The sequence below is a fragment of the Protopterus annectens genome, chromosome 1.part0 (assembly GCF_019279795.1).
Source record: "Protopterus annectens isolate FY-2018-M chromosome 1.part0, PAN1.0, whole genome shotgun sequence".
NCBI classification, from domain to species: Eukaryota; Metazoa; Chordata; order Ceratodontiformes; family Protopteridae; genus Protopterus; species Protopterus annectens.
Window position 1 is genome coordinate 1,799,320,972 of NC_056725.1, and position 12,639 is coordinate 1,799,333,610.

General features: G+C 38.8%; 1 protein-coding gene across 4 annotated transcripts in view; it reads right to left on the bottom strand.

The window, feature by feature from the left end:
• UTRN (utrophin) overlaps positions 1 to 12,639 on the bottom strand; it is a 4,744,936-nt gene that overhangs the window by 581,246 nt on the left and 4,151,051 nt on the right. For all 4 annotated transcript variants that reach the window (XM_044069601.1, XM_044069592.1, XM_044069610.1 and 1 more), the window contains one exon: positions 9,698 to 9,772. In XM_044069601.1, the coding sequence (XP_043925536.1) occupies positions 9,698 to 9,772 (75 nt within the window). The remainder of the gene's footprint in view (positions 1 to 9,697; positions 9,773 to 12,639) is intronic.

The window sequence follows — 12,639 nt, forward strand, 5'->3', positions numbered from 1 at the left end:
CCAGCTACCTGATGAAGAACTGGCTCACACAAAACAATCAGATATAAAGAAAAACAGGCTGAGCCAGTCACCACGGCTGATCTAAATCCATAGGAAAAAGATGTCATCAACAAAACGAGTGTACCAATGAGAAGATCAGGTTGATATGCTCTCTACTTGAGATTATCCTAGAAGACGTGATGTACCTTCAAAAGAGTGTTGTGGCAATGGGCATGCCATGTACCAACAGCTACGCCAATCTTGTGTTGGTTCAATGGGAATGTAAATCATTCCTGGAGAAAGAGGAATTTAGGAACAACTTAATTTGGTACACTCATTTTGTTCATGACATGTTTTTTTTCTATGGAAAGGTACACAAAATGAACTTATTTCATTTATTGAATATCTGCATGGCACTACCTCTTTCTTGAAATTTACCAGTGAATTTTCACAGGGAGAGAGAGAATTCCTTGATGTTAAACTAAGGGAATCAGATATTCTAGGGATTCAGACAAGTATTCACAGGAAACCCACGAGGAAAAATGCTTTGCTACATAAAGACAGCATGCATCCGAAATTTGTAGGTAAAAATGTAGTGAAAGGGCAAATCCTCAGGCTGATGAGACTACATAATGACGAGTCGCAGCTTAAGGCAGCATTAGATAAGCTTAAAGAAGAGTTTTTAGAGAGAGGGTATCCTGGTGATATGTATGATAAATATGTAGCTGAAATGAAGAGAGAAAGAAACACCAGAGGCAGACCCTTTTTTTCTGAGGGAGCCAATAATACACCACAGGTGAATGGCAGTAATGATGGTAAACTTAGATTCCCCCTTACGTTTAGCAGTGACATTAGTATTTTTTGTGAAGTATTTAAAAGAAATTGGAACATCTTGAAAACTATTAGTGACCTGGATGGTTTTATAGAAGATTCATCTAGTTTTGCTTTTAAAAATAAGAGGTCCCTCAAACATCAACTGTGCTATGGCAACAAGAGTAATAGACTGAACAATTTATCTGAAAGAAAAGGCACTTATATGTGCAGGAACTGTTCAGCATGCAGGTATATTCATTCATGTACCACATATATCCACCCTGATCTGCACTTTGAATTACAAGCTAGGCAGTATGCTGTCTGCAGAACAAAAAATATAGTGTATTTTGCTTTCTGCATAACATGCAATGCTTACTATGTAGGAAAGACTAATTGTATGCTAAAGGAACGCATACAGGAGCACTATAGAGATATTTACAATAAAAAGGAAACAAATGCTCTTTTTAAGCATGTAGAAACTAAGGGCAGACAGCATTCCTTTAAATTTATTGTTCTAGAGATTCTGCAGGAAGGAATGAGGGGTGGGGACATAAAAAACAGGACTGAGCTTGCAGAGCAAAAATGGATACTCAGATTAAATGCACATACCTCTCCAGGGATTAATTGAGGCAGTGTCCCTGAAACCCTTTTTAAAAGCTAGGACACTTGAGCATTAATGAATTATCAGAGAAATGTATTTTTTGCTATACTTTTTACTATTTTTTAAATGACGTCCTTATATGAAGTTTTAGCATGCATAATTGAATAATTGATATTCTTAATTACTGTTTTAATTGATTATTGAGTGTATAAAGGTAGGTGTATGAAAGGATTTTGAGTCTGATGAAGCGGTCGAGAGGATCGTGAAAGCGCTTACTTTCTGTCTCTACAATTAAAGTGGATTTATATCAGCCATGGTGAGACTGGCTCAGTCTGTTTTTCTTTATATCGTCAAATAGAGTTGGATCTTTCATGGCTCAAAAATCATACAGACAGATCTCCATTGAGGAGTCAGTAAGAGACCAAGTACAGAGAAAAGGCTGCCAGTATCTCCTGATAACTAACACTTTAAGTTATTTTTAGTTAAGAAGGAAAAGTCAACACCAAAGGGCTTTGGCTAAGTTTAAGCTACTAGTAGTCACTGAATCCCCAAATGACTTAGCCATCCTGTAAATAAGGTTTGTGTCAAATAAATAACTGGTGTCAAAATCATGGTCTGAAACTTAATGCCAAAAATGCATTACTGTTATCATTTGGGAAGTTATCTACCCCATGGAACAACCACACTGACAATACACCCCTAAGAGTTGATCCAGTTGTTCAGGATTTGGAAGCTTGTGTAGACAGTGACCTAACGTTTGACAAACATATGTCCACTGTTGTAAGAAAGTCCTTCTATATTGTACAGGGTATGAACAAAGGGGCTGTGGCTAGATCTAGGGACGTCACTGTCCTCCTTTACTCAGTCTTTATTAGTCCAGTCATTGAATATAATGCCACCATTGGCATGTACCTGTCCAGACATACAACAACTGGAAAGCCCACTGAGACACTTTACTAAAAGAACACAAGGCCTAAACATGACGTTCTACATGGACTGACTCAAAGTCCTGTCACGGTTCTTGGTATCTTACAGGCTAAGAAGTGACCTGTGTCTGGCATACAAGGCGTCTTCTGACCCATTACTGATGGATTTACTCCACATCAGCAAGTCAAACAGCATCAGAAATACTCAGTCTAGGGATCTTAAACTCTTCTGCAACATCAACAGAATGGTTTTCAAGGACAGGTATAGTTCACAGAGGATACTGCTACTATGGGACAGTCTCCCCATCCACATAAAACACAGTTTAGCCTCTCCATTTTCAAGCAAAATTATATTTATGGATGGGAAATAGAACATTTACCCCAGGACTGCCCCCTGCACTACTAATGGACAGATTCAGCTCCTAAATGCTTTATCCCATGCAGGGATCCCCCTAAGGTTAGATCCCAGTTATTCTCATTAGGGTTAATATATAACTATTGACCATGGGATAGGTAAGACAAACTATAACCAAATGTGAAAGGTTATTTTGAGCACAAAAAGGGAAACTGGTCAGGCTTAAAATGGCCTGTAAGGGCAACAAGCCTAGTATGTGCCTATGAACCTATGAAACTTTGAGGTCTTTCAAGTTGTGATGTGTTTAGACAAACATATATTTTACAAGCCAAAAGATGCATTATATTCACTAATGGGCTGCATAAGATATGCGTAAAGGGAAATTAAGACTTCTTTGGTTCTAGTAGAAATGCCTTTGGAAATTAGATGAACCAGATAAAGGCTTTTTGAACCACTGTAAAGACATGATGGTCAAATGATAAGTAATTTTCAACAACAGTGCTTAGATCCCCTTACAACAGTGTCCGATTGGGGCGGCCGGGGGGGCATCACCTACATGCTAAGTGAAATAGTTTTGTTTACCAAAAAAAAACATTTTTAACATTTGAGACTATTGTTATTAAGGTCTAACCCACATTGGAGCAATTATAAGTTAGATAAAAATTAAACAAACACCCAGTTTACAGCTGTTTGGAAACAGTTAACCACAGTCCAAGGGTGCATCCTTTTTTTCTACTTATCCATCCTATAGCTCTTATACTTAACGGCACCATAACAGGGTCATGCTCTTGCTATACAGTGCATCTGAGGGATGACTGACTCACTCTGCTCCCATTAGCAACCTGCCTCCAGTTGCTCCACCTACCATCACCAGCTGTTCCAAGGTTGTTACATTTATAACGCGTACCTCTCCTTCTCACTAATTTAGCCAATAAACACAAATGTGCACTATTACTAACTAGGCACCAGTTAAGCAGCTACTCACTTATGCCACTGCTGCCCGACATATCTACCTCCTGCCTTTCTCTATTAGGACCATCTAATACTAATTCTCACTAGCCTTAGCAACTATTTATTAATGCACTTTATATTATTATAAATCAGTACATACAAAGACTTCATCTTACAACTTTAATCAACCACATCCAATATTTACACCTTTATTTTACTAATTTATCACTTTTTTTCTTTAATCCAAGTCTACAGACTTTACTTCAACTACACCTCATTATCTTAACCATACTGATCACTTTGTACCTCTTAACTGTAGAGATGTTTGCAGAATGTCGAGATTTTTTATCTGTTCTCATAGGTTGGTACTGGGCTATCTGCCCGAAGGCATATATTAGCCCAGCCACGTTGTGCGATATTCACCTCCCCCTTTAGTAGTTCCCTAGACCCTTGTACTAGCAGCTAGTACCCTTGGCCCCTATCTAGTAGTGCTGCTGGTGTGATCCCCGGTGTGAACTTTCTGTTAGCCATCCACTCATCAAGGTTCCTCTTGAAGAGTGATAGTGAGGGGCTCTGTCTTATGTAGATCGGGACCCTGTTCCATAGTAAGGGAAGTCACTGCGAAGGGAATCTATCCCTCCAGTATGTTCTATTCATTGTTGTGTTGAGGTTTATATCCCTAGAGCATGTAGCTCGAGTAAATTTGGTTTTGCTAAGATGAAGCATGTTCAACAATTCTGGGTTGGACATGGCTCTGTACATTAGACAGAGATCACCTCTGAGAAAGCGGCATGCAACAGAGAACAGTCTTAGCTTTTTCAATGGTGCTGCATAGGGCAACTGTTTGAGGCCAGTGATCCTCTTAGTGAGGTACCTCTATGGCTTCTCCAGCTGCTGGAGATGTCTAGCCAGTACATTCCAATTGGTGCATTGTACTCAATAATGGGTCTGATGAGGGAAGCGTAGAGGGGCACCATTACATCCTTAGATCTTGATGCGAACCCTTTCGTGATCAGATGGGTCACATAGAAGGATTTTCTAACCACTTTGGCAACATGGTTATCAAAGGAAAGCTGACTATCTACTTGGGTCCCTAGATCCCTTATTTCTTCTTCAGATTTCAGGGGATTACCTCCTATGTTGTAGTTTGCGGGTACTCTGTTTTTTCCAAAGGGGATTACTACGCATTTTTTGGAATTTAGCTTGAGACCATGGCTTTGACACCATGCATCAGTCTCATTTAGGCCCTTCTGGAGGATCTCCATGTCGGCCGGAGACTCTATTATAGCACCCAGTTTGCAGTTGTCCGCAAACTTAGTCAGCCACAGCCCTTCCATGCTTGCCTGTACTTCTGAGAAGTACATGCCAAACAGGAGGGGCCCCAGGACAGAGCCCTGAGGCACACCACTCGTTACTGGTCTGGATTCGGACATAGATCCCACTACTCTTACTTTATGGGATCTGTCTGAGAGCCAGTTTGCGATCCATCTTGCGACGTAAGGGTTTATATATGCCCAGGCTGGTGAGCTCATCAATAATACCCGAATGGGGAATGGTGTCAAATGCTTTAGCAAGGTCAAGGTAAGCAGTGTGTACCTCCTTTCCCTTATCTATAGCCTGAGTAACTGTCTCAAAGAAATCCACCAGGTTCAGGAGGCATGATCTGCCCTTGACGAAGCCGAACTGTGTGGGGTCCAGCGACAATTTAGTTTTCTGGCAAATCACTGAGAATCAAATTCACTAATAAGTAACGACATACATTTGAGCTTCAGATTTTGTATATGTCAAAAAAATGAAAGATAAAGCAAAATCTGTTATTCTAGCAACTTTCTAAGTTTATAATAGCAATATATAAAAAAAAATATGACCTTGATTTTGGGCCTTTGTATCTGCATTATTTTTGTCTTTGTCCAGATTTCTTGCACTTAGAGACTGAAAAGTGTATACCTCTCCCTAGATATCTCAAACCTAGAAAGAAAAGCCATTTGCAATGTCAGTCCTGCTACAGCAGGTCATAAAATACAGAGACTGAATGGTCGAAAGAATGCATTTACATATACTACTTCCGAGATGCTACTTCTGTGAATATTCCCTTTGCTCCCAGGTACGGCAATGTCAGGCGTTGGTATATAGAAGTTAGGGGGTAGGGGGCTTGTCTCCCCTACAAAAAGAAGTTTTAAGGGAAAGAGTGACTTTTGAAATTTGCTCTTCTCCTGTGTTTTCTGGGGGGGGGGGGGGGGGTCAGCATTTTGGCACTTGACATTTTGAGTGCTGAAATTTCAATAGGGAGTCAAGAAAAAAGCTGGCTTTTGAAAACAATAAAATGAATTCACAAGAATCAGAATACCAATGAACTGAATAAAACGCACACTTTATTAAAACAAAAAAGAATCGCAGAAATAAAATCTCTTAGCACCTTGGCAGTTAAGCCTTTACAGAGTATATAATAAAGCTTGTGTTTCATTCAGTTCATTGGCCTTCTGATTCTTGTGGGTTTTGATCAACTAGAGAGAGTAGTGGTGTATAATAAAATGAATTAATTTTTGAAAATTTGGCAAAGTGGAAAGCAAAATGAATACCTTATTTAATACCTAAAACTAATGTAACATAAGCAGACACTTTACAAGGGATTTAACAAAGGAAGCAGGAACCCTCATGTGTAGTCTGAGCAGTGAAAGTGGTAGCATACTGATTTCTGTACTGTGAATCAAGTCTTGTTCAGAGTGGTAAACCAAACTAAATTAGTTCCTGCATACAGGTTGCAGCTCTAACCAGAGATGAACACTGACCACATAGCACTGTCATGAAGTAGCTACTGTAGGTAAGCCTCTGCTATACCAGCATTATAATGAATAATATAAACTGGTAGCCAAAGTAATTCTTCCAACATCCAAGAAAATGTCTTCATACACACGCTGTACTTTATCATATTTAATTACAAAAAGAAATGTGGTCAGAATCAGTACAGCAAATACAGTTTTCACTGCGTACTTATTGTTCTGAAGACAGAAATAAATATATTTGTGGGCTATGTTGTGGAAAATTAATACTGCTCAACATTCAAAGATAGAAAAAACTTCTAATTTCACATTTCTTCTGACATTATTCTTCAACTGGCAATGAACTAAAATGCACCTGTTAATCACTGCCCACTGAAGCTGTAGTTCTGAATTGCTTCCCATTCTTCTATGGCTCATTTACAGGCCTCCAGGTAAACTTGGAGCATGGCTCTTGTTGGCTTTGAAAGCAGCAATATGCACAGTGTCTCACAGTGCTACATTTAATACATGCATACAACAGGTCACCAGGAAAAGTAAGACAGGCTAGAGCTCATGTTTAAATGAAACCTGCTCATCTGGAAATGGAAAACAAAATATTCACGGCAAAAAAGTACAGAAATAATATGCATTTGATTCAGACTGAAGGGGTATGCTTTGTAAAATAGTACAGCAGCTGAATGCATAAGAGGTGCAAAAACAGTAAAATAATTTTGTCACAGTGTATAAATGTTCTTTTATCTGTAGAACAAATGGAATATCTACAGACTGAAAACAATATTCTTTAAACTCTTTGCAAGCATGAAACCATTATTTCATATAATGTTTTTTGTCAGTTACATGCTGTTGTTACATTTGTGTAAGCAGCTAAATGTTACTGAAATCTACTTCAAAGGATTGCTGACCGCTTTAAATGAACTTCCTCAGTTTTCTTTCACAGCGGGGGTGTCCCCCAGTCATACACACACACATATTATATATAATATTTATTATGGATGTGTGCATGCAAACACACACACACACACACACACACAGATACTGTATATATTTATTATATATGCACACACACAGATACTGTATACATTTATTATATATGCATAGCCGGCCTTAGGCATAGACCAACTAGGTGGCTGCCTAGGGCGCCGCTGCAGCAGGAGCGCTTTTCCAGTAATTCTTTGGTGTAGGTAGACCAAGATGGGGGTCGCCATGGAGCCCTTTTGCCTAGGGCACCAGTTGACTTAAGGCTGCCCCTGTGTGTGTGTGTGTGTGTGTGTGTGTGTGTGTGTGTGTGTGTGTATATATATACACACACACACACACACACACACACACACACACACACACAGAATAAGAAAGAGACCTAAGCAACTCTCCACAACCCCAGCTATGGAATCACCAAGGCGTGAAACACAGGTGGGCTGCTAGATGGCTGGACACCACGTTATAAGAGTTTTGACATTTTGCCTGCATTTATTTTTACTACTTTTTTTCCTTCAAGGGCTGTGAATCACAACCTGTCTGGTCCTATTTCCCATCCGCAACAAGCTATACTTCAATTGACCAATTCCCAGTCTCAAAACAATAAAAGCAGCGATAACCCTCTACCTAGGAAAAATAATGGCTGGGGGATCTTTAACAGGCTTCCCTTTCCACAACACATATATGCATACATATGTTATATACAGAGACGCACACTTTTCTGGCCCTATTAACGTCCTAGGTTTGTGCTTCAGTCTTGGTCAACTATATCACAAAAACCTGAAAAACAATGTCAACAGATTACTCATCAATGAAAATGATGTAAAACGTGAAAACTCTCACTTTTCCAAAACACAGCCCAACAGCCATAGGGGAGGGGATTTGTGTTTTGGAAAAGCAAGATTTTTTTAACGGAACTGCCTCCCTCAATATACTACAAATTTTCCCTACATACAATAACTCAGAGGTCACAACAAGCCATAATGAGCTATACTCAGTATTAGAATCAAAATCTGCTTTTAATGTAAATGTCAACATTTTCTAAAAAAAAATCTAAATTTCAAGAACATCAGACTTCTTTTTCAACACTTTGTCACCTGTCTGCAGTGTAGTTATAACAGGTAGGCCACAAAAATACAGCCTGATATAAGGGCCTTCCCTGCCAAATTATCAGACAGCACAAATTCAACATGCAACACTGAACTCCTTAAAGGTCCACTATGTGAATGAGGTGCAGACTAGATCCAGATTTGTGTGTTGTATTGTCATTACTACAACTCATGAACTGAATCACAGTCATAACAGATACCAACTTGTAGCCAGATCAGGAAAATGTGCTGCGAACTGAGCATGCTCAGTATGCAGTAATTTCCTGAAGTGCACCAAACCCCGTATTACATATAGAGACCACAAAGTGAGGGTACACAGTATGGCAACCTGTGATTTTGGAGGGAAGTTGCTGAAATCCAAACCTGGTAGATGGAGGGAGGATCGGTGAAATCAAAGCATGGGGTGGGTGCTGAAATCAAAAAACAATACTGGAGGCATAGGTGCTTGACATCATATGATGTCTCTGTAAAGTACACACACACACACACACACACACACACACACACACACACACTAATGACGACACTACTAAAAAGCATGTACTAATAAGCCGCTGCACGGCTTCTGTATAACACTGGCAGATCCATCTCTGTTATTAATGTAAGCCAATTCAGTCCTGATTTCACTGTGTTTTACAAACTGCATTGGCCCTTTTTTGTGTACATTTTACAGAAAACTAGCCCTATGCAGTTTAAGCCATGTTCCTGAATGCTACCCAATTGTCTTCAAACTGCGTATTACCACAAATGTGTAAATCATAAAAACACAGCAAGTGTTTTAAAATATGATGAGCACAGAACAGTGACACAAATGGAAAGACACAGAGGAAAAAACAGCATGAAATCAAGGATCAGTTATGTCTTTGATGAACAGATGCCAAATGGGAGAAAATATCTGTAAGAAATCTACACGGGCAATAATGAAATTAAAACGAGGGGGTAAAAGATATGAAGGGCCTGCAAAGGAAGAAAAGATGGCAGGCAAGAGTACAGATGCAGGAAGATGCATCTGATAGTGTGTTGAGCAGCCATATTAATACTACTGAAGATGATGCATAGCAAGAAGGTATGGAAACAGATGCACACTACTGGCATGACTTTAGGGAAAAAAAAGAAGTAAAGAGTAAAAATGTGAGAAAACCTTTTAAAAACACGTCCAACTACAATCATTCAGGTCACATAACAGGCTATCACAGTACACAACTTACAACATAGTGCCTTCTGTAATCGTCGAATTTTCATTGCTGTACGGTATGCAGAAAAACGAACATTGTTCAAATCCGCTGCAAAGAAATATACATGTTTAATGCAAATGTGAAAAAACACATTTCAAGCTCATATACACTGTATACACACATTTACATCTTGTGAGTATCAGAACCTTAGCTTTTGAACTTATTTTAACTCTAAATTACAACCATGTTTACTGCCTTTCAGAAAAGGCAGCTCGCAAGCCCTGAACCTTGTTCACCTAACAGCAGCCCACCACACACAAGACAAAGGACTTCCTTCATAAAAACATGCTATACCCACTGGGTGACGGGGCTACATTATGGAAGCTGGAGTTTAATTTTAAACATTCCGTCTGCTGTGTACATGATTTAGATGTGCATTTTCATCATGATTCTTTAACCAGACAGCTGGACTTCTACTTGTTGATGGTAAAGACATAAAACAAAGAATATGTATCTTATCACTGTAGTGCTTTTGTTTTTTGTAACAGACAGCTAGCCACTTGTAGCACCAAAGGAGGAGAATTATCTATTACAGCACATTATGTGAAACATTGACAAGGGGATGGAGTTAATGGCAGGAAACTACAGTTCCCAGAAAACCCAGCTACAGACTCGGCATTCTCTCCTGGTTCACCATTACGGTGACAAAGGATTTTGAGGCACTCATGGTTTTCAAAAATGTCATAAATGGGGTGACCAAACATCATAAACATCACAACAGTTTCTTTACAACCCACTAAATGCAAATGTCTCAGGAGTTTTAAACCCAGCTGTAGGGAAATAATGGATATTTGCAACTTCTAACATTAAACTAAAAAGTTTGCAATCCTTCATAAATTTTCAAGACATGCTCCTTATATTAAACTAGGATAGACAAGACAGAGAATGGCAGGAGTACACGTGTCTGTGACAAATTAAAATCTCACATTTACTTGACAAAAAAGTCCCTGGTTTTACAAACTTTAGAGCTTTCCAAAGGGGGGAAATCATAATCCTGCAAAGGCCAAGGCTGCCTTTCACACTTGTTTTCTATGAGGCAAAAGGGTTTTAAGATAAGGTAGAAAATAGAAAGAAAAACAATAAAAATACAATCATGACAGAGGTACAACAGTATGGGGGGGGGGCTAACATTAAACTGGAACACTTTTACAATAATCATTAAGTATCACAGAAGGCTTTGTTGTACTTCACACAAAGAACTAAGCGCCAAAACTCTCCTCTTATGTTTTTTTTTATTATTGCTGTTTTACACCGTCAAGGTAATGGGAGCAAATATCTAGAGATTAAAGGTAATAGAATGGCATAACGCCAAGCAGACATTTGGGCTGCATGTTACAGATGGCTTTCTCTTCCAGGGATTGATATCAGAGTAGAAGTCAGCCAGAAATGTTTAGGAGAGTCTTAAGTAAAAAGACCTGCTCTGGTAGAATTTTTAGTAGAATCTAGAACAGAAGCTTCTGTTAAAAATGGGAATAATTAGTAGGATATACAAAATATTGTAAAATAACTAAGAATCAATCACAGGCGGTTAGAACAGTTTAGGAAGACAGACAGGAAAAATTATTTAGAAAGTAACAACTGCGGTGGTGGTGCTGCGGTAGCGTTGTCGCCTCACAGTTAGACGTTGCCCATTTGATTCTCATTTAGAGCGTCTTCTGTGTGGCAACATGCGTGAATGGGCCTTCCTTCGTTGAAGGTTGTGCATTAGGCCCGGCAAGCCACCATGTAAAAATCTATTGCCAATCATTAGCGGACCGGAGTACCGCTGTGGCGACCCCTAACCGGGAAAAGCCGAAAGATACAACAACATATATATATATATATATATATATATATATATATATATATATACATCCCAAGTATGCAAACTCCAGAATGTTTGTGATGTTTGCTTGAAAGTATTTGCATAAGTATTTTTATACCCCTAGCATACTTCAAAGAAAATTTTCCTTAGGTGGTTAGCAAATGTTGGACATGTGACTGAGAAGAAAGAGGTAACTGGAAATGCATGTTTGTTTATTTATTTTGGAGTGGGGGGGGGGGGCGCAATGTGTTAGCAGATTTTAAAAATTCCCTACAGAGTACTCTGTTAAGAATACTGGGGAAGCAAATGGCTGTAACTAAGGAAATGATTATTTTGAGTTGGGACACAGAATATGCATTGCATAGACATAGTAAAGCCATATTAAGTTTAATTCTTTTGGCTGGCAAAATGAGCAATTACTAAGAAATGCAAATCAAAATATACACCAACTGTTTTTAAGGTACTGAATAGTGTACAACAGATAAAAGTACTAGAAATGGGAAGTTTAGGAACGGGAAGGAGTAAATTACATAGAAATAAATGGAATTTGTAGGAACAATACATGCAAAATAATGTTCAGGACGACTGACGTTTTAGACAAGGTAGGATGTGAGCAATTTAATGTTGGACAATGTCAGTTGTAAAGAAAGAAAACATAGGAGATGTACAATGTATATAAATGAAAAAATGTTAATATGGTTTGTTTTCTATTAATGTATGTGTGCTGCTGTCTTAAGTGACAATTTAATAAAGGCATTAAAAAGTGTTACTTTAAACATCTATGAATATAATGTTTTACTGTAGTAACTCCTGGCGGTTTGTGCAGAAGTAGGCGTGGTCTGAGTGATTGACATGCCAAATTGCTGTGATGCCGTATGGAAATGATGCATGACTGACATGCCATGCAGATCTGGCAGTGACATCATGCATAGATTGATTGTTGATTGACACGTGGAAATCACACTCTCTGCATGTGAGTTGTGAATGATCCTGAGACTGAGTATACGGATTCTACACGACTTATCATAATGGAAAGAAACAGCCATTTTTCATGGATGAAACACGGTTCTCTTTATTAATGATGCTCATTTCATGCTGAAGAACCCTGGCC